At 39.8% G+C, this 22,559-nt stretch overlaps 1 protein-coding gene across 5 annotated transcripts in view; it reads right to left on the reverse strand.

Moving 5' to 3' along the window:
- ADGRG6 (adhesion G protein-coupled receptor G6) overlaps nucleotides 1-22,157 on the reverse strand; it is a 141,038-nt gene extending 118,881 nt beyond the window's left edge. For 2 of the 5 annotated variants that reach the window (XM_019425110.2, XM_019425114.2), the window contains exons 1-2: nucleotides 21,414-22,155; nucleotides 13,094-13,194 (exon numbers count right to left, since the gene is read on the reverse strand). In XM_019425110.2, coding sequence (XP_019280655.2) covers nucleotides 13,094-13,194; nucleotides 21,414-21,415 — 103 coding nt within the window. In that variant the 5' untranslated portion in view covers nucleotides 21,416-22,155. Of the gene's footprint in view, nucleotides 1-13,093; nucleotides 13,195-20,997; nucleotides 21,114-21,413 lie in introns of those variants that run through there. The other 3 variants (XM_019425112.2, XM_019425113.2, XM_019425111.2) reach the window with 3 other exon arrangements.
- Nucleotides 22,158-22,559: the final 402 nt, after the last annotated feature.

Consider the following 22,559-nt stretch of genomic DNA (forward strand, 5'->3'; position numbering starts at 1 on the left):
ATGTATGAAAGCTCCAAATGTTCCACATCTTCACCACCCCTAGTATGTGTCAGTCTTTTTAAATTCTAGCTAACCTAGTGGAGATGAAGTGTACTCCAGTTTTCAGGATGATATTACCACTATTCAAACCAGTTTTCTTATGCAAAACCATTAACCAGTAGAATTAGATTAGGGAACTTTATGTACATATAACTAATGAGCATTATAAGTATATATACGCCAATATATATATGCCAATTTAAAATCATGGTGTTTTATAATCATATCCATACATAAAACTACAAAAATGCTGAGTATGCATCGATTTCATAATAATATAAAATCAATGCATGTTATTGCTAGAAACATTAAAATATGATGAAAAAGGAAACACCTGAATCTGAAGGGCACGGAGTTTGCAATTATCTGTATTTCTTTCTATTTCTTTTTTAATTCAGACCATTGTTTAAACAAAAAAAAATCATACTAGTCATAGTTTGATGCCCTGCCCTTTTCAATTACATTTGAATCTTGATCCCCCTGTTCCACATTTCACTAAATATTTGAAAAAATAAAGTTAGAAACATACCATAATTTATCAAATCACATATTGTGGGATATTTAGGCTATGTTGAATATTTAGTAATTATAACAAAGCCCCAGAACACACTGAAAAGGTATCTCTGACTGCAAATGAGCATCTTTGTAAAACTGAATTTCAGAGCCAGCATTTAACTCATGTTACTGATTGATCAAGTTAGCAGTTCCGCCCACAGCATACCAACTTTTTCATTATCATCATTAGTTTAGATGCATTCTAAAAATAACTTGATGTCCCAGTACATGGAGTTCAAGTTTAAATAAAATCCAACATAGGTCTGAATTTTTAAAGTATGTTTCTCAGAGGCACATTTTTACTGTCAAATAATACAAGATTCACTAGCATTTTTAACCTGAAATAGCCCATAGCATGTTTTCTGATTTTATTTCTAACTAGGATCACTAACATTAAAACACCCAGAAGGCAGTATGGTCTTACTTTTGAAAAAATGACAAGGCCTCCTTTAATAATACAGAAAACAAAATCACACCGATTCAATTTTATTATTAGATTTCAAAACTAATTTTTTGCTTCCATATGAATAGCAAAATCAGATTTGTTTACATATTCTGCCTTCAGAGCTAAAAGACTTCCAACCTATTTAAACAATGCCTAATGAACTCTATGTTTTTTCTGACCAAAACAATAGTTGTGACTTTTCAGCACTATATTTTTTATAGCTTATGTATCTCTGCTTCCCACAAATGGGGGCTTCAAATGTAAATTAACCAAAACCTCCCAGTTTAAAATTCTTTCGAATATAATTACAACAAAAATAAAGGTCTTTGTAAAGTGAAGCCAAGCATACATACTGAACAAACACTAAAGACATGTTTTTTTTCAGTTTCACTTGAACCAACCACTTTGAAATAAATATCCTCAGAACTGCCTAATATCCTAATAACAGAAAATTTTAAGATATGATGGGAATATTGAAAAGGAAAGAAACAGGAATGGAAAACAGAAGCAATTAGGTAAATCAGAATATAAATTTGATTTAAATGAGAATAAAAGGAGAATATAAGCTGATAGGAAGTCAGAGGCATCTAAAGGAACAATTTGAAGAATATGGAAAATGGTATCTTGCAAAAGTTAAATGCAAATAAACTAAATTCCAAATCATTAGTCATTCATTTTGTGACACAATTTCATCCTAAGACAGACTTTCTATGAAGAAAGTGTTTTCTTCTTCCCTTAATAACAAACATCATCATAGCAAATATGTTCCACCTATTTCAAAAATTTCTTAAAAATAAAAAACCTTCAGAAAACAGCAGAAACTCAGGAGACCTTTAGGGCTTTAGAAAAACAACATAATTATTTATACACACACCCCCCTCAAATCGATACCTGTCAATGCATCTCTAAAACAGAATCATCTATTTTGTAAGGGTGTGCAGGTAATAAATCCAAATGTAGAGTATTCCTTCAAGACATTCTGAAGCGAAGGAAGTAACAAATGAAAACGACAGCCTAAAAGAACAGAAGGGCTGAGGGGAGGTGGAAAATTGTCTTGAAAAGACAAGACTGAATATGTTTGTGAACTAAGCTGGAAGGCATAAAGCAAGATCAAAGTTTAAGCTACAGGTAATAGTGGGGACAGCTGTGGAAAAGACGGACCAAGAGGAAGGAAGAGGCTAGCTGAAAGAATCTTAAGACCCGGGTGCCTGAATGTTTCAGTCAGTTGAGCATGTCAGACTTGGGCTCGGGTCAGGGTCTCGCACTTTGTGGGTTCGAGACCCACGTTGGGCTCTGTGCTGACAGCTCAGAGCCTGGAGCCTGCTTCGGGTTCTGTGTCTCCCTCTCTCTCTGCCCCTCCCCTGCTCATGCTCTCTGTCTCTCGCAAATGAATAAATATAAAAAAAAAATTTTTTTTTAAGAATTTTAAGACAATAATCACCTTCTTTGCATTTTCAACAAAAGCAGACACTTTTTAAAAAGACTGGTCTCTGTTTTTTACAAAAGAGCTAAAACAATGTATTTCCACCAGAAACTCAGTCCTTGAAGCAAGTGAAAATAAACTATTCTGGTTATTGTACACATTTACAGTGACCACCTTCTTCTTTTGGCACACGTAATTCTTGTAAAGTTTTATGAAATCTCCTCTCTCAAATAGCTGGTTTTCCACAAAGATAGAAGGGTTGACTCACTAGTGTTAAACTCAACACAGCATCTACGCTACACACAAACTTCTTCTCTTCAATAACTGAATATCCGTGGCTAAATCCTAATTTTGCTTAGCAAAAGTATACAAATTCTTCACCTTCAGCACTCATTCAACATTTAATTGAGGCTCTACTATTTGGCAGACACTGGGTAGGGCATAAGAGGCTAGGGAGCCATGAAATTACCTAAATTAAGGACTGTGCACTGTAGCCTGTAGGGGACAAGAATCTTCAAGGAACTTAATCAGGGCAGCGGCAATATTCCAGTCGTAGTTTAACACACACACACACACACACACACACACACACACACACACGATGCAGGGAGATGACTTAGGAGCCCATTCAACACACCCGGTGGAGATGAGCACCTTGGGGGCAGTAACTCTAAAGGGAAGGACACATTTCTAATGCGGATTCAGCAACTCTTGGTCACAATCAAATATGGGTTTGACCAAGAAAAACACCAAGGGTGGCTGGAATTCTATTAACTTCTATCTTCAGCTTTTTGATATGTATATCAATGCTGTTCACATCAGTGAGAAAAGTGAGGCTGCCATTTCTGAAGCGAAATGGTATGATAGAGAAAAAGCATAAACTATGGATTCAAAACAAAAACAAAAACAAAAACAAAAAAACAGTCTGCTCCTGAGTTACCTAACTACAATCCCAGAGAAGCTCTTCACCTCTGTTCCCTTCGCGGGCATTTCTGATGGCACATATCCTCCTGATCTGAGCTTGTGGTGACAAGTCTCTCTCCCCTCCTGGGCTGGCAGTCGTCCCTCAGCTTTGTCAGCGCAGACCCCATTGACATCCCTAACAGTCTGGCCTCCCATCACCTAGCTTCACTCCTTACTGTCTTCTGCAGAGACCCTTTATTCTAGTAAAAGAAGTATTTATCCTTCCAGAAAATCATTTTCAATGTATCCGTGGGTTTGCCTTGGCCCTTTCTCCCCCCTACACTGCCCATCTCTATTGCCAACCTCATTTTGCGTCTTCCTGCTCTCTGTTACCACCAGAGGGGATTTCCTATGGGTACAAACCACTCCCATGACTGCCTCAGTTTTTACAGCCAGCCACACAATCTGATTGCAGGGAAATGTCTTCAAATGGTCAGTAGGAAGCCACACCACTTTGTAAATATTTTGTTCATCACCCCTGCTAGAAGACACAGGTTTTTTTTTATTTAAAAATAAAAATTTTTTTAACGTTTTATTTATTTTTGAGACAGGGAGAGACAGAGCATGAACAGGGGAGGGTCAGAGAGAGGGAGACACAGAATCTGAAACAGGCTCCAGGCTCTGAGCTGTCAGCACAGAGCCCGACACAGGGCTCGAACTCACGGACCACGAGATCGTGACCTGAGCCGAAGTCGGCCGCTTAACCGACTGAGCCACCCAGGCGCCCCAGAAGACACAGTTTTAACATCGCTCCCTCCATGAAAACTTTTCTGAGATCTTCTCTGCTATCCCTTGATATCACCTCTGCAACTCTATTAGACCATATATCATAGTACTTCCTATTTGTCTCACGTTAGTCTCCTCATCAACAATGTCAAAAACCCCTTGACATCAAGGACCATGATTTTTCTCTAATATATATCACACACACACACACACACACACACACACCACTCAAATATTACCATAATATATCCCTTAGTTTTTAAAAGCACTTAGGAGAAGCAATATTAACTCTGTGTTCTCTGTCTGGTATTTAAATACTATAATGCTCTTACAAATGTTTAACATATTTTAATAATATTAGCGGGAGGGGAAAGGCTCTGATTAAGAAGGCCTAACTCTTAAATCAGCTAGACTCTCCCTGCTAAGGGAAATCCCATCACAGATGGGCAGCTTGGAAAGCAGTTTGATTCATTCACTACACATTTACTGAAGACTTCTTCTGGGGCCACACAATCATAGCATTATATGTATAAACAGACAGCGCCTTAAATGTAAGAAATGGTTGAAAATTCAGAGAGGACTTTCTTCTGACATCCTGACTAAAAGGTGCAGACCTCTCTAATACGTGTGTGAGAGATATGTAAGCAGGTCAAATGGTGAGTAATGAGAGTCCTAACCAAACACCAGCAAAAGCGTCAAGGGGGAACTGGAAGGAAAATGTCTGATGTCAAATTAGCAAAGGCTCCAGGAGAAAAGCCACAAACTGCATTGTTTATTGAGACATCAGTATTGGAATAGAAATGCTGTGGTCATGAGCTCCCTCCAAGTAACAGAATTTTCAGGTTCCCCTTCTAAAGACAGATGTGATGAGCAGTCCAAGTAAAAAGCTAATATTGACCAGCCAGGAGATGAGTGATTAAGACACAGGGTGATTAAGAGCATTCGGGACGGGTGGGGGCCACAGTCCACAATGCCCTTAGTGAGCAGACTTGGAGCTCATTCTCTGTAAAATACCTAACGCCAAGGCAAAATATCTTTAAAAGTCTCACTCTTCCCCCCATAGCACAATCACTGAGGCCACCAAAATCAGCAGGACCAGAAAACTCTCATCATGTGCCTTACAATTCTGTTTGATAAAGCCAGTAATGCAGCAAAACTGGTAACCTACTCTCAATACAGGCCAGTATTCATTGTACATACCTCAGGCAAAGAAAAGAAAAGAAAAGAAAAGAAAAGAAAAGAAAAGAAAAGAAAAGAAAAGAAAAGAAAGAAAAAGAAAGAACTGTGAATGTGTTTAAAAGCAGTGATTAATATTACCATTCAGACTGTTTTCTTTTTTCAGATCTGTAATTTCACTCTGACAATACTCTTTCAAGTTGTGACCAGGTAAAGAAATCTAAAAAGATCTCTTTGTTTAGAGATTTGCAAAAAATACGAAAAGTAGTTGATTCCTGTAGCTTTGCCCAGACTAATAATAGTTACTCGTGTAATTTTATAATTACAGAGAAGAAAAAGAGAACCTGATTTTTAATTGAGCAGACACAATCTATCATCTGAGCTCTAGTGTGAACAGTTCTTTATCTAAACTAGCAGCACAAGCTCAAAGCAGACTGCGTTAGAAACAACTTTTTTGACTCTTACATAAGAGTTGTATTGAAAAGAATTTTGTAAATTTTTTTTAAAAAGTGTATCATTTCTAAACCACAAGTTTAAGAGGAAGCTGATTTAAGAATGACTGCAAACTAATATTTTCACATGAAATGCATCATAATTCACCCTATTTTCCCAAGAAATGAGCTCATCTAAAAAGAGAGATTACTTGGCTATACATAATTTAAAAGATTTTTTTGAAAAAAAAAAAAAAAACAAGATAATTAGTCTTAATCATAGAAATAGGATAGTTATTGTAGCCCCCACTGGACTAATTCACTCCTCTCAGAGAGTTGGGGTTTTTTTGTTTGTTTTGTTTTTGTTTTGTTTTTTAATAGTTAGAAAGGTTTATCTGAACTGGTGATAGCCCTACCTGTGTGCTGGCAAAAGACCTTATTCTCCTTTCAGGTGTTTAACTGTCTTAGTTCAGCGGAAGACAAAGGATGTTTATAATATTGTGACTTCATGCTCATTGTGGAATTAATCTGTTTTCTCATCTAACCTCTATACTTCCCTCCTCTGCTGCCCCACCCTGCAAGATATATTTACTTCTTAAATTTGGAATAAGTTCTCCCCCCCCCCCTTTGGTTCTTTTCCATTTTGTTCTTTTCCACATTCCTTCCTTACAGAATCCTATGACATTGCAGTCGGAGTGAGAAAGGTGTCAAAGAGCACATGTTCCACTTGCTGAAAATAAAGTGAAAACTCCTTAAAGAATTATTAATTCGAAAGTTGAGGAAAAGTTTGTACCTGCCAAAGTCTAGAGTTCCCACAGGCTTCTCCTGTCAGAGGGGGTTTCCTGCCTAATCTCCAGTTCCATGTAAAAATTCCCTGCTAAACTGAAAGGAAACACACACAGAGGAAACTCTGGACGTAAAACAATTAAGACTATATGTGCCTCAAAAAACTAGACACACACACACACTCTCTCTCTATAGTTAAGCAGTAGACCGAGGGGCCCTTCAAGATTTTTAGTATCAATTCTTCTTCACTATTAAGATTCCTTCTTTGTGTCCTGATTTCCAGAGATGAGGAATGTGAAGGATAGCTGGTTTTAGTTCTTGGCAACCAATCGCTAGGAGAGTCCTTTGGTACTTGAAGGACCAGCTCAACCGTCTTATCTTTGCTGGGAGATAAGCTAAAGTCCGTTATCACTTCCAACGGACCACGCTTCAAACATCTGAAGACCACCACCTTACTCTGACTCCAGGATTCCAAAGTAAATGTGACATTTCTCTGATTTCTGTTTTTCCACAGGAGTTTTACTCTTTAAAGCACAAAACAAATTGTTACACAAAAGCAACAATGCGGTATCCGACAAAGGACTCCAGTCTCCAGGGGCAGCCCACCCCCACACAGGCTTCTCACGGCACAGGGGAGACAGAGATGCCCCGAAACGCTCCTCTGACCGCTCAAGGCTCATCACCAAGCGGCTCTGCCTGCTCTTGCTCCTGCTTACGGATTCTGTCTAAAGGACGGCAACCATGCCCAGAGGCGGTGTGACCTGGCCAGGGAGCAGCAGGACTCAGCTGACTACCCTCTTTTCCTGATGCCGTCTAAGTGGGGCCCGTTTCATCAGTGGCCCCATCACGCTGCCCAGTCACGTAAAATTGTCACCGTGGTGACTAGTCATCCTCTTTCCACATCTATGCGATTGGCTTTATGACATAAATCCAAAGCAGGATTTCATAGTTCCCTACATCAAATTCAGATCATCTCAAAGGTACACATGGGAAATTATCTGGAAGATGCGTTGAGGAAACTTCTGTGTACAAACTTGGGGGTTTGTTTATTCGATCACATTGGCTCCTCCAATCTCAAGTGCAGAATAAGAAAACAGCCTTTCAGCTGAAGGCAACCTAGGGACCGTAATTTGGAGCATTTTGACTCTAACTGAAAAACAAACTTTATTACTAGATAGTGTAATTTTCTGTTAGTCACTTGATCATTATTCTTTTTTTTTTTTTTTTTCATTTGATGAAACAGTTTGCTGGGTTGTAGGGTAGTTCTATTTTTAACTTTTTGAGGAACCTTCATACTGTTTCCAGAGTGGCTGCACCAGTTTGCATTCCCACCAACAGTGCAAGAAGGTTCCTTTTTCCACACATCCTCACCAATGCTTGTTGTTTCTGTGTTTTTGATTTCAGCCATTCTGACAGGTGATAGGTGATACCTCATTGTAGTCTTGGTTTGCATTTCCCTGACGATGAGTGATTCACAGCATTATTTACAAAAGCCAAATTATAGAAGCAGCCCAAGTGTCCATTGATAGACGAATGGATAAATAAGATGTGATATGTATATTTGGTATGGTATGATACATGCTATGTATATCACAAGATGTGGGATGTTTATGCATCCAACGGAGTCTTATCCAGCCATCAAAAAGAATGTAATCTTGCTATTCACAATGATGTGGATGGAGCTAGAACATATTATACTAAGTGAAATAAGTCAGTCAGAGAAAAACAAATCCATTACGACTTTACTCACATGTGGAATTTAAGAAACAAAACAAATGAGCAAAGGGAAGGAGACAAAGGGAGAGGCAAGCCAAGAAACAGACTCTTAACTACTGAGAACAAACTGATGGTCGCCAGAGGGGAAGTGGGTTGGGAGATGGGTGAAATAGGTGATGGGGAATAAGGAGTGTACTTGTCATGATGAACACTGGGTGATGTATGGGATTGTTGAATCACTACATTGTACACCTGAAGCTAATAGAACGGTGTATATTAACTATGCTGTAATTTATTTATTTATTTTTTTAATTTTTTTTTTAACATTTATTTTTGAGACAGAGAGAGACAGAGCATGAACAGGGGAGGGGCAGAGAGAAAGGGAGACACAGAATCCGAAACAGGCTCCAGGCTCTGAGCGGTCAGCACAGAGCCCGACGCGGGGCTCGAACTCACGGACCGTGAGATCGTGACCTGAGCTGAAGTCGGACGCTTAACCAACTGAGCCACCCAGGCGCCCCAACTATGCTGTAATTTAAAAAAAAGAATGGTTTGCACAATCAGAACCTTATTCTTTATCTTTCAGACACATTAATAATAAAATAGCCAAAAACACATGGCAGATTTGTAAAAGGATTATTTTTCTATGCATTTGAAAGCCTCTTTGACCAAACACAAAAATAGTATAAAGTTATATGCCTAACACATAAATTCAGACTTCAGTGTAATTGATGCTATAGAATAATTGCTTCCTTTGATCATGAGAAAAATCAACAAACAGCACAAGATTGCTTTTACCCAATTACCTACCTGCTTTCTAGAACTGCGCTGCGCTCCGGGCTAGAAAGTACACAATTCAGGCCAGACTGCACTTTCAAAAACATTTCCCCTTTTAGCTGTTGATCTATCACTGAGCTTTGAAATAATCTGCTGATATCATCGATTTTTCAGGAGAGAAGGGAGGCCCCTCCCTCAGCGTTCATGACTAAGGCTATCTGTATGGAAACAGGCCCCTGGTTGCTTAGGAATTCATTGGCTCTCGCCTGTTTCTGAAGCGGTAACCTTTAGTCTGCCTGAGATACCATCATTCATCTTCAGAGTCATGGAGTGTCATGCTACATAAAAAGAGGTTATTATTTGAAATACCTTTAAGAGATGCCTATCAAGTAAGGGAAGAGCCAGAGTAACGGTTACGTGTCTAACAGAAAATTGTAACATTTGTGTACATCCACAGCCTCTCTGGCCATTTTTAATGTGGCTTTAAAAAAAAAAAAATTATCAGGTTTTCTTCTATTTGTTTTTCCAAGTTATTAAAGTAACGTTCATTATAACAAGGCAAATAATTCTGAGCTGTATAAAGTTCCATTGCCTTCTCCCTTCTCGCTCCAACCTATGCTCTTGAGGGTGACCCATTGTAAAGCCTGACGTGTACATGCGTCTATGTTTTACTATAATTTTTATACAATCTGATACAAACGTACACATACTTAACACATTTCAGTTTTGTAATACAACCTATTACAAACCTGGGATACTGTTTGGCAATTTGTTTCTTAACATTATCACTGACATCTTTCAAAGCCAATATACACAGTTTGACCACATTGTTTGGAATGACTGCACAGTATTTCATAGTATTAATATAAAATAATTTACAAAATCATTCCCCTGTTGAAGAACAATGTTTACTATTACAATGTTACAGTTAACATACTGGTATATATTTCTCTACATATTATGTTTGTTTGTTTTTAAAATTTCTGTCAGATAGATACCTACACCGGGGGAGTGATATATTAAAGAAAATACAAATTCTTAATTTTTAAACAATGTTGCCTACTTAACTCTCCCAAGGGACAGAGCCAACCATGTTAGCATGTGCCCTCTCCCCAACAAAGGTGATAATACTGGATGTGGATATTATCAACGTTTCTAAATAGTATAGAGCTAGTGTATTAAAAAATCGTGTCTTATTGTTTTAATTTATGCTTCTGTGGGACTAGTTTCAATATTCAGCCGTAATTTGGTTGTAGTTCCTATTGAAAGTTATATTCATCACTTGTCAAGAGACCCTGCTTTTTTAAATACTGAAGGGCATAAAACTTTATACTACTTGCTTGGTAAATGCCCCATGAAACTACAGACATTAACGTACCTAGCAGAAGACTTCTTCTTGCAATTCTATGATATGAATTGAACTAAGGATGTTATCCAAATTAAACTACAGTATTCTAATTTTTAACCTTCTCACCTAGGTGTCAATCTTAACAATCAAAAGAGGTTTTTTGCCAACCCTTTACTCCAGCTGTCATAGCCAAATTACCAAAACATTATCAAGGGAGCAACCAAAATCTATAAAGATTATCACTGAAGGGTAACATGGTAAGAGAGTGAAAAGGGGCATCTTTGAATTCGGGGACAGGAGGGCTTATCTGAGGTGGTAATGATTAAGATCTGAGTGTCAAAAAAAAAAAAAAAGAACCAGGTGTGTGCAGTTTAGGAAGAGGAGGGTCCTAGGAAGGCACGGTCAAGAAACAGGTGGGCCAATAGGTCTAGAAAATAGTAAGGTGAAGAGGAGAACAGCAGGATGTAGTGGTATGGATTATACAGCTTGAAAGCGAAGTAGATTTGGGGATAGGAGGTAGGAATCAAGAGTCTTGTCTGCACACGTGAAGTTTGAGACCCATTTTAGATATATATAAGCAACCATAGAGGTGACTCCAGGGTCAAGGAAGGGGCCAGGGCTGACAAACTGGATTTGGCATCAAGATGCCATTAAAAGCCACTGGACTCCAAAAGATCACATAGGGGTCACACAGAGAAGTGAAAGAGTCAGAGGGTGCACACACTGTGATACAACCTCACAGTTAAGCACCACACGTTCTTCAAAAATACAGGTTATTCAGAGTTACCCTAGGACTTAAAGATAGGACTCTGAATATTACATACATCTAAAGTTTTGATACGCATTATTTTAGGGAAACTTACATTGAGTTGTAAGGCAAACATTTTATATTAAAATGCCAGTAATAATCCCTAAAGTATTTTTTGTGGTATCAGATCCTCACGGGTAAAGTGGTGGCATTGTGAGTGAGTGATGGTTCCAGATAAATAGGTAGAAAGTGTTCTGGCTTCATGAGTAAACACAGATTATTGTCTGTCACAAAGCCTTACGTGATACACACAAAGTGTGGAGTAATGAAAGGAAGTTTTAAAAAAGATTTGTGTGAGACAGTAACTTAAAAACAAACGTAAGGACTTTGTTTCCCAAGACCCTGATAACGAGTGCCTCCTTCAATTCTGCAACCTAGGTGCTTCCCTTGCCTCATCCAAGCCCCAGTCAGCTGACTCCTTTTAATTAGTCTGAGAACATGTGTTTCATTTCATTTATTCCAGTGATTAAAATGATGAATGTGGGTATATCAATTAAAACACTGACATGAAAATAAAAGTCTCAATTTAAGGTTTGAGGTAGCCTTGAAAATTGACAAATGCCATGACCTAACACAAATGAAAGTAACTAGACTTCAACTAATTTTAATCTCATAACTTACTTCACATCATGTGATGGGTTCTTGGTGAGTCACTTTTGAAAGCTAAGAAAAAGCTCAACACTGTAACCAAAGAAATCCAATGTATATTTAATTTTCATTTCTCCTCACAAGTTTCTTTCCTCTTTTGGCAATGAAAGTAAAACAAAGAAAGAGTGGCTTTATCATGGAATTGAAACAAATACACACACAAAAAAAGAAACTTCAAAGAATCTGTTTTGTTTTGAGGCCATTAAACCACGTGCCAGGAATTTTCCGAGTAGCTGAAACTCTTAAAATACTTGATGGCTTGCAAAGAAATATTTATATACTAAATACAAGTTGAATTTCTTAACCTGTGAATAAACAATTTTAGAGTAATCTATTTTCATGATTCATTAAATGTATTGTTTATAATGTATAGATACATAACATAAATATGGAATGTATAAAACCTTGATTAAGCACATGTAATACATAACACTATATGAGTAACAATTTTCCTCTAAAAACAAATATGGTAAACTGAATGAATACAGCAATTAAAGAAAAAAAGAGTAAAAGAAAATGGACCTAAGAGAAATGCAGTTTGCTCAGGAACAAAACCAGATAATGAAGAAACAGTTAACTTTTAAACATCACTCCCATTCCTCAGGTTCTGATTGGCTCATTCATACAATTAGCTGACGATAGAAAATGTAGCTTGCAACCACAACTAAAAGGACCTTATTTCAAAGTTCAGAAAAAAACTGTAATTACACAGATTTGATATTTTTATTCCAAAAATACTGTAATTAAAATTAACTTTTTCATATCCTTTTAGGCTAGCTAAATAAACCTCATGATCTAAAAACTTAATTTCAAATTCCTATCTCATGCTGCAACATGGTAAGAAAATCAGGATAAATAAAAACAGTAAAGTCTTTACTTTCCATAAATGATTCTATGAAAACTTGAAAAGAGAAAGAATTGAATATTGTATATTTATTCAATGGTTGAAGAAACAGCTAGCACATTTTTAATGTCAGATATGTAGCTATCTCATCATTCAATATGGGCTACACAAATAAATAAAGCTAAAAGAAATGCAGCAAAGATTAAAGAAATACACTCATTAGAAAACAGAACAATGATCAAAGTCATACTATGCGTACAGAAGTCAGAGAGGCCATGGGCAGCAAAAGCCTGTAAGGACCGAAATGGAAACAGAAAAAGATAACAAATAAATGAATAGCACACTGAAACTAAAAGCAATGTGACCACTCTTAAATTCAGGGTTTGAAAGAGAAAGGGTCTTGCTCACCTGAAAGAGGAACATACACAAGACACAGAGCAATGAAGAACGGAAGAGAACCTGGCTTCCATTTCCAACGACAGTTCCACATTTGATCTGAGTGAATCATCCTGCAATGGAAGAAAGCAACCATCAGGACATTCAGCATCCAGTAAGGCAGTAGGACAATAACAGTCAACGTGCAGGTTTTCAGCAGAGATTGGAAAAAAGCAATCGTTATAGAATAGGCGGTTTCCCAATGAAGGTGGGGAAATATTCAGATAATTCAAATTCATTAATCAAAAAATAAAGCAATTTCAGCTTCAACCTTCAGCATCACCAGTCACATGCCCGTCTTACCCCAGAGGATTTTTATATCAAACTCTCCTATAATCTCCCAAAAATGTAGACTTCAAGGAAATGCTTTCATTTTATGACATCTGCTGTGTTACAAATGGAAGCAATTTAAAATAAAAATAAGGTGCCCAATTGCCTTCTTTCCCTTAAAATTAAGCAACGAAGGGGAGCCTGGATGGCTAAGTTGCTTAGGTGTCTGACTTTGGCTCAGGTCAGGATCGCGTGTCCGAGCCCCCTGTCAGGCTCTGTGCTGACAGCTCAGAGCCTGGAGCCTGCTACAGATTCTGTGTCTCCCACTCTCTCTGCCCCTCCCTGGCTGTCTCCCTCTCTCTCTCTCTCTCTCTCTCTCTCTCTCTCTCAAAAATAAATAAACATTAAAAAAATTATTTTAGGGGCACCTGGGTGGCTCAGTCGGTTGGGCATCCGACTTCGGCTCAGGTCACGATCTCACAGTCTGTGAGTTCGAGCCCCGCGTCGGGCTCTGGGCTGATGGCTCAGAGCCTGGAGCCTGCTTCCGATTCTGTGTCTCCCTCTCTCTCTGCCCCTCCCCCATTCATGCTCTGTCTCTCTCTGTCTCAAAAATAAATAAAAACGTTAAAAAAAATTAAAAAAATATTAAAAAAAATAAAAAAATTATTTTAAATTAAGCAATGAAGCATTAACATCCAAAAAGAATAACTACTTTGTAAATGATAGCTATCAATGTTTTTAAGTGGCCACTAAACACCAAGTATTATAGAAACTACAATTAACTCTACAGTGGTCTCGTCTTTAAACTCAAAATTGCACCTACCAATAATTTAGACAGGAACATCCATATTATCTTGGCTTAAAACAGTGGTATGAAACCTTTCATTGACTCACCTCCATCAAAAGAGACAAGTCAGTGAATGGGGCAGCAAGCCACTGTAAGGGCCCACAAAAGGACTGGTTAGCAAGACAGCCATGAAGCAGGAAAATGGTTACGTAGCAGTGAAACAAAAACAATAACAAAAACAAAAACTCCTGATCTTAAAAGTCTCTAAAGGGAGTTCCCATGGTTCCAGGTGACAGTTGAGAATCTTTTTTTATTTCTAAAAAGAGAAACAACTAATCAGATACTTTAGGATCACAGTAATACCTTCTTTACCTGAAGGTTGCTTATCTGGAGTAAAACACGTCATACTAATCACAAAACCAGATACGCAGGGAAGGAAATACTCAAAGGAGAAAAAAATAGACATCAAATGATTTCTGCACTTGCCTCAAGCCTCGTTTCCAGTCCATCCTTTACTGTTAGAGACCACCTACATAGCAGGGCGAACAGGCTCCAGAGTGAGCTAGACCAGGGTTTGCTACTTGCAAACTATGCACCCCTTTGGAAATGTACTTGACCTCCCTGCACTTCCAACTTTCCATCTGTAAAACAGAAACTCCAATCCACAGAGCTGCTGGATGATGAAATCAGAGTATGTCTTTTGAGAACAGTGCCTGACACTTGCCTAGCAAGTGCTCAACAAATATTAGCTATTATTGTTACTACTACCCTGGGCATTCTAATGTAAGTATGGTTACTCTGTCCACAGTAAAATCAAAAGAAAAGCCTTAAACAAGAATGGACCATAGGATGTTTTAAACTAACACCCATCAATTGACTTTGTGACTACTTCTGGATCACCTGGGAACAGAAATGAAATGGATTACTCATGCCTGCCATTAATCCAGAAATTCTGAGCGGTACCTGATATTCATGCCATGTTTTTATATTCACCCAACTAGAATTTCTAGCATCACTTGGTTCCTAATGGAAATTCTAAACCAGGTAAAGCTTAAGAGCTGAGGAGTAGTTTTCTGTATGGAGGGTATGTTTTAAAATACATCCATTGAAAATAGTTGAAATTTGAAGCAATGTTACTGCTTAATGGGAAGCAATATGCCACAGTACATCATAATAATATAATAAGAACGGATGTGAGCTTTGGAATAGCACAGAGTTACAACCTGGTGCCTCAATTTATTGTGTGACTTTAGAGGCAAGTCCTTAAAATGCTGAGACTATTTTCTCTTCTGTGTATAGGATGTCATCCATCGAAAAGACAGAGTCACTACTGCATGGCACTTAGTAAGTGTTTTAAAAAGGGGAGATGATAAACTTCTATCACATGAAAGTCTCACTCATTTGGAAGAATGGGTCCATTCATTTTGGATGAATGAGGTGTTTCCCATTCAGGTCATGGATGAATTAGCATGCTTCTAAAACAAACAAACAAACAAACAAACACACACACAATTATATATTCAAAGAAGTTTAGAGCTGGGAATATCAAAGATGAAGTCTAACCTTCACATCCCACAGAGGAGGAAACTGAGGCCCAGAAACATAAAGGGGCAGAGCAATCAAACCTGGCTACCGGCCCTACCATTTATATTCGAGAATATCAGCACGAGAGAACTCCCAGCCTCTTAATCTCTACGGCACATGACCATTTTCCTTTGTCAATACTTGGAGAATGGTCTCCTCTCAAATTTATGTGCTCTCTAAAAAATCCTCAAGGAGGGTCTCCTGGGTGGCTCATTCGGTTAAGCATACAACTCTTGATTCTGGCTCTGGTCATGAACTCACAGTTCGTAAGTTCAAGCTCCTCGTTGGGCTCTAAACTCAGAGTACAAAGCCTGCTTGGAGTTCTCTCTCCCTCTCTTTCTTCCCCTGCCTCTCTCATGCTTCCTCTCTCTCTCTCTCTCTCTCTCTCTCAAAATAAATATATAAACTTAAAAAAAAATCCTTAAGGAATCATCTTTGTTAGCTTGGCAACATTGAGTATTATTTCGTAACGCAACTTTCTTTTGCTATAACAGGTTCTTATTTAGGGATTCCGTAGTCAATCCTGAAGCTGTATCCTTTCAGACAATAGCTGCAAATAATGACCAAGGGCTTCATGCATTCTGGTTCCCAAGACTCCATCACTTCATATTGAAAAGGAACCCAGCACAAGGCAAGCACTCGTAACCAAAGTTAAACCTCATGACTGGTCAACTTTCATCCACTTGACTGTTTACTGAAGAACAGAAACAAACAAATTAAGAATAGAACAGAGGAAGGAAAGCACTATGTGTCTTCTCAGGGGATCACTTAGCAAAGACACATCCCTGAGATTTAAATAACTTTCTCACAAGAACGGAAAATCCAGATCAGGGTTACTAAGGTTCTAAATAGGAGCTACAAAAAAATATAATACAATCTTGTATTACTTGAGTCGTAGCCTCAAAGTTCTGTTGAAGAGACCAAGAACATTTTTAAGTAAAGGAGAGTCCTACATAGACTTCTGTCACCTGAAAACCATCTAAGTGTGAAATTTAAATCCAAGCAATAAAACCTATCATTTCACAGGCAAAAAAAAAAAAGAAAGTACAATACTAAACAACTTGCCCAAGATCACATAATCAGTGGTGGGAGAGCTAACACATCCCGATGCCACCTGGCTTCCAATTCACCTGTCCCTGAAAACCAAGACACCTCCATTGCAAACTTGCTCCACTTTTCAATCGGCACAGGCCACAACATACAATACGTTTGAGTCCTATTTCAGGAACTTTAGAACCTAACCCTGTTATTGAATTGTTGTTAATGTCAGAATGACCCCTTATGAACGTGACTCAATCCAAACGCATCACTGAAATAATCTGTAGTCTAGAAAACCGAACGTCTTCCACCTCTTCACTCCTTAAAAGTCCAACTTAAGGAGAAATTGATGAAGAAAATTTAAAATCAGTGGAGAAATTGACACGGCACCAATTCTATCATTACTAGCTATAGTCAGAATTACAGATTATTCCTCAGATCCCAACCGTATTTCTATGTCAAATCTTTTCACAAAGGACCACGAGGAGTGGCAAAGAGAGTACCTTAATTCTTCTAGAATGAAAAGAATAGAATTTGGTTTATTCAAGTCTAAGCAGAATTGTATTTCTCCTTTTGGTTAAAGATCATGTTCCTGATCTCAAGCAATGAACAAAAAGAAAAAGTGCTATTCTATCACTCAAGTTCTTTTATTAAGTTTGGCTCACCCCCCATTTCAAAAAGGTAGAAAGGTTTATTCTTCAAATCTGCACAAATCTTGACTCTTATGTGAGCAGAAGCATCCACTGCACCATGGCTTGTACCCCGGGTGAAATTAAAAGGCAACCCTGAGAAACACACATACACTCCATGTAAAACTAGGACTATCTGAAAAAAGGATAGGGTATCGATCTCCTGGTTGTGATACTGTATTACAGTTCTGCAAAATGTTACCACTGGGAGAAACTGGGTAAAAGGTACATAGGATCTCTACCATTTCATCCAGCTGCCTGTAAATCGACAACTATCTCAATAAAATGTTCAATTAAAAAAGTAAACCCTGAAGCCTTGGCACATATAACTTACTATCAGATGATTCAGGCAAAATATTGTGGTGCATGTACAGAGAGGGGAGGGTGAAGGGAAGAGGAGAGGATGGACAATAAAACAAATGGGATAAACATTTACACTAAGTGATTCCACATTAAAGAATATACATGTGCTCTTTGTATTATTCTTGCAACTTTTATGAAGGTTTAAAATGCTTTATTTTTTTAAAATGTTGATTTATTTACTTCGAGAGAGAGAGGGAAAGAGGGAGCAAATGCACATGCCCGAGTGGGGGAGGGGCAGAGCAAGAGCGAGACAGAGAGAATCCCAAGCAGGCTCCGTGCTGTCAGCAGAGAGCCTGATGCTGGGCTCGAACTCAAGAACCGTGAGACCACGACCTGAGCAGAAATCAAGAGTTGTAAGCTTAACCCAGTGAGCCACCCAGGCATCCCAGTTTAAAATTATTTCCAAATTGGGGCGCCTGGGTGGCTCAGTCGGTTAAGCGTCCGACTTCAGCTCAGGTCACGATCTCGCGGTCCACGAGTTCGAGCCCCGCGTCGGGCTCTGTGCTGACAGCTCAGAGCCTGGAGCTTGCTTCCGATTCTGTGTCTCCCTCTCTCTCTGCCCCTCCCCTGTTCATGCTGTGTCTCTCTCTGTCTCAATTAAAAAAAAAATTTTTTTTTAAATAAAATTATTTCCAAATAAATGTAAACACACCCACACACATTTACACTGAAGCCTATCCATGTTTATCTCATGACACTCCCATCAGTATGAGTGCCTTAGTCACCGCCAGTTTGGTAGAAGTAGCATCTCATTTGGGTTTCCTTTATTTGGACTGGCATGTTCAAATTGTTTTTGTAGTTGTCAATCACAATAGGAATATTTTTCTTCCTAATTTGTGGTTTCTTTTTACAAATGCTATACTAAATATGCTAAGCTTTTGTCATATTCACTATAAATATTTTAAATACAGTAATCTTGAATGCCCTAGGCATTCCAAATAATTGCATCCTGAGTGATGCTTGTAAAGGAAAGTGAGATGATACTCAGGTAACCAGGCTCAAGTTTTATTGGTGTTTTAGTTACCACTGAAATGTCCTTTACATGCTGTCACCCCAGTCACTAAGTATGCATCTTAATGCCATCCAATATAGATAATGCAATAATGCTATCCCACCAGAAATGAAATGGAAAGATACGGGTTTTTGCCCAAGCATGCCACACACATTGAACAAAGCCTTATTCTATTTAGTCTAAAGTCTAAATAGTCTCTAGAAACTTTTAATCATCCCATCAGAAATATAAACTCTGGAAGAGATGGGCAGTTAGAAAAATGGTCAAGTTTAAGGAAGTAGTTGTCAGTTTATTTTTAATGTATAAACTGATTCTCTTTCAAATCATTATTTCCAGAAATCAGAGTGACGTGTCCAGTTAGGCAGTAAAACTACAAGCTTCTAATATTTCCCATAAGCCAAGAGACAATAGCCTCATTCACCATTCACATTGGAAAAGCACAGTGTCATGTAATTTATATAAGCCATAAATGGAACAGGAGTTTCATGCAGCCTGAGATCAGTTAACACAAGTCTTGCTAAATCTACTAAATTTCTTAGGATATGAAAGATATGTAGTCAGTACAACTCCAAATATATTTATGAAATCTATAACTTCATAACTTGAATGTAAGAATATATTAACATTCTCCCCCCACAGAGTAGGCAGAAAATACCTTAGTTTGTGTGCTTGAACCCATTAAAATAAAAATTTAAAAGATAATATCGTTTGTGTTCCCCATTTTAGCATTTTTCAACAAGATAGTAAGAAGGTTTACTTTGGAAAGGTTGGTATTATTTCCATATATTCTAACATACTAATATCTAAAAAGAATCAGATCATCTTAAACCATTCCATATGAATTATAAACAGCAAAATGGAAAAAAGAAACCATTTTGATCTGGCAAGAAATGGAAAAACTTTCAGACAGAATAGCTCCATAAAGAAACTCAAATCAGGGTATTAAACTATATTTTATGTGATTAAATGTTCATATTTTGACTCTCTATGACATAAGAGTTTCTAAACATGTGGAATTCAAATGGAGTAAATAACTTAATTTCATGAAGAAATTTTTACAATACCTGTGGATCAGTTTCATGTTATATTTAAAAAATTGGTATTCATACGTTTATTTCATTTCCCATAAGATCTAAATTACCTAGGAAAGCTGAAGGAAACTAGACAAATATCTGCTGTTAAAAGCCTTCCTATATTTTTAGGAAAAACTGAAGTTTAAAACAAATTCACATTCATTCAAAATGTGTCGCCTGTATATGAGAACAAGTCTCCTGTGAGACTGTTGGCTGCATCTCAAAATAAATTATTTCAGGTTATACCTCGCTGAATCCACTGGCATAAATGAAACCCTAAAATTCACAGGTGTGGATTTACTGCACATGCACTTTTAATAAAAATAAGTAGTTCTTTTCTAATTCTACTGCTAACCACCAGGAACAGAGGGGCAGAGGGCTAGGCTTGTGGGTACTACACTTCCTGTTTTAAAAATGCTGGGTAGAAGTTGCAAGGAAGGGAAAGACAGGGCCTGAGGCGCAAGTCTCTACCCAGGTATTAAGCTGAAAGAGGAAATTATGATGGAAACACATAAGGATCCGGTAGCTGGAGGAGGGAGGATGAATATCAACTTCTAGAAACTCTTGGATGTTAGTGGAAGGGAGTAAAATGTCAGCGTATCTGCCCAAGATTAAATAAAACATCAGAGGGAAAATTACATATTACAAGAAAAGGCAGCTTCTCAGAAAGACACAAAAACAGGGCCTTTTTAGAACCATCTTCCTTTTTTTCCATTCTGGAAGGCCCAGGCTGCGCTCAACGGCCCTTTCGCGGGGTCGCTTGGAGAAACCTCAGAACTTCGATGGTAATTCCGTAAAATTAAAACCTTTTAGGTTTCTCTGACCCTTCATAACCCTATGTCCCCCGCTTCTAATTCCAGACAAGTAGCCTCCCACATCCCATCCTGTAAAATGACATAGTCCTTCATTACTTTTTAATCTACACAAGACAACCAAGAAACTTTTCTGCGCGTTTTTTTTTTTTTTTTTAAACCATTCAAATAACCCAAAGATCCAAGAATAACTTCTACAGTCAAGGGTGACAATGTGTAAAGTCAACATTTTCCCGGTAAAACCAGTACCTTCCAAGCCCCCAGGTGTTGATCCAGGAGCGCTCTTTCTTGGCAGGGCAAGGCCCCTGGATGGAGGAGCGATGCCGGTTACTCCTTGTTTAATTTGACTCGAAAACACGTTTTCCCCATTCTTGAAGCCCTGCCCTTTTTTATTACGCTTTACACCGCCCAAATGTGAGGTTTACCTCTCGCTGGAAAAAAAAAAAAAAAAAAAAAAAGGAAGCCGCACACGCATGTCACAGCTCCGCCTGGCAATACCTGCTCGCTCCTCGGTGCCTCGGGGGTCAAACTGAAGACAAACCGGTTTATTCTGTCAATGCAGTTGAAGTCCTTGCAAAATCATTTAGTGGAGGTGGGGGGGTGGGGGGAGGAGGTAGATACAGGTAAAGGTGTGAAGGAATTCTCAGCTGAAAGGTGAGACTTACATGTTGGCATTAAGGTCCGCAGGGGCCGCACGGTCATGGTCCACAGTCCTTCCCCGGCTCTGCTGCTGCGAGCTCCCCGATGGAGACCCCGCGCGCCCCCCGCCGAGCCGCGCGCGGCTGCCCGACCCTCCTTCACGCACTTTCTGGAGAGTTCATCGGGGTTTCCCGGCAGCCACTCCACGCCCGCGCCCGGGGCGGCGCAAGGTGGAAGGCCGGCGCTGCGGAGTTCAAGTGCGGATCGCGGCGGCTAGGGGGCGGACAGGGCGGCAGGTTCCTCCTTCCAGACAAGTTTAAGAAAAGTTAGGGCGAGAAGGTGAGGGCAGGCGGGGCTGCCCCTGAGCCGGTGCTGGGTGCGCGGGCTGATCTGGGCCGCGCGCGGGTGGAGGGGTCCGACCCGGCAGGTCCTCGCCCCCGCCCGCGGGAGGCGGCACGTGGTCACCGCGCCGGGGCTCTCGTCCCCCACCCCCCCACCCCCGCCCGCGGGCCCGGGCTGCTCCCCGCGCCAGTCCGCTCGGCCCGAGCTGTGGGGGGCGGGGGGCTCAGGTGCGGCTGCCCAGGCGGCGTGCGGCGTCTGGCCGGGCCCCGCGCGGCCCTGGGGCGGCCCCAGTCTCGACGCTCCGCGGCGGGGGCCGTCCCCAAAGCGGCCGCCCCACCCAGGATCGCCTGCCCCGGGGCAGAGAGGGAGAAGTCTGGCTGCGGGGCGGGAGAGGCGCTCCCCCGACGGGCCGCCTGGCGCACGTTGCGGGGGCCGAGCCGGGGTGGGCGATTGGCGCCGGGCCGGGCTCTGCTCCCAGGCGGGGGAGGGGACGGGGCAGACCCGAGGTCAGCAGAAAGCCTCGAGCCCTGAATTCGGGAGACTGTGCAAAAAAAAAAAAAAAAAAAAAAAGAGCTCAGAATGCAGGCGGCGGCGATGTGGGCATCTGCCCGCCTGCTGGGATTCCGTGTCCCCAGCCCAGCGGGTCCCTACGCCAAGCTCTGGGGCCGCCGGCTTCCTTCTCTCCCCTTTTCTTGTTCTCTGTCCTTTTCTTCCCTGGTTTCTGCCTTTCCTTTCTTTCACCTCTCTCCTCTAGTCTTTCTTTCTTCGTTCTTCTGTTCTTTTTCTTTCTAATAATCGGAGTGAAGGGGGAGTCCGTCTGTCTTCCGAAC

The sequence above is a fragment of the Panthera pardus genome, unplaced genomic scaffold (assembly GCF_024362965.1).
Source record: "Panthera pardus isolate Hobbes unplaced genomic scaffold, ASM2436296v1 HiC_scaffold_17, whole genome shotgun sequence".
NCBI classification, from domain to species: Eukaryota; Metazoa; Chordata; class Mammalia; order Carnivora; family Felidae; genus Panthera; species Panthera pardus.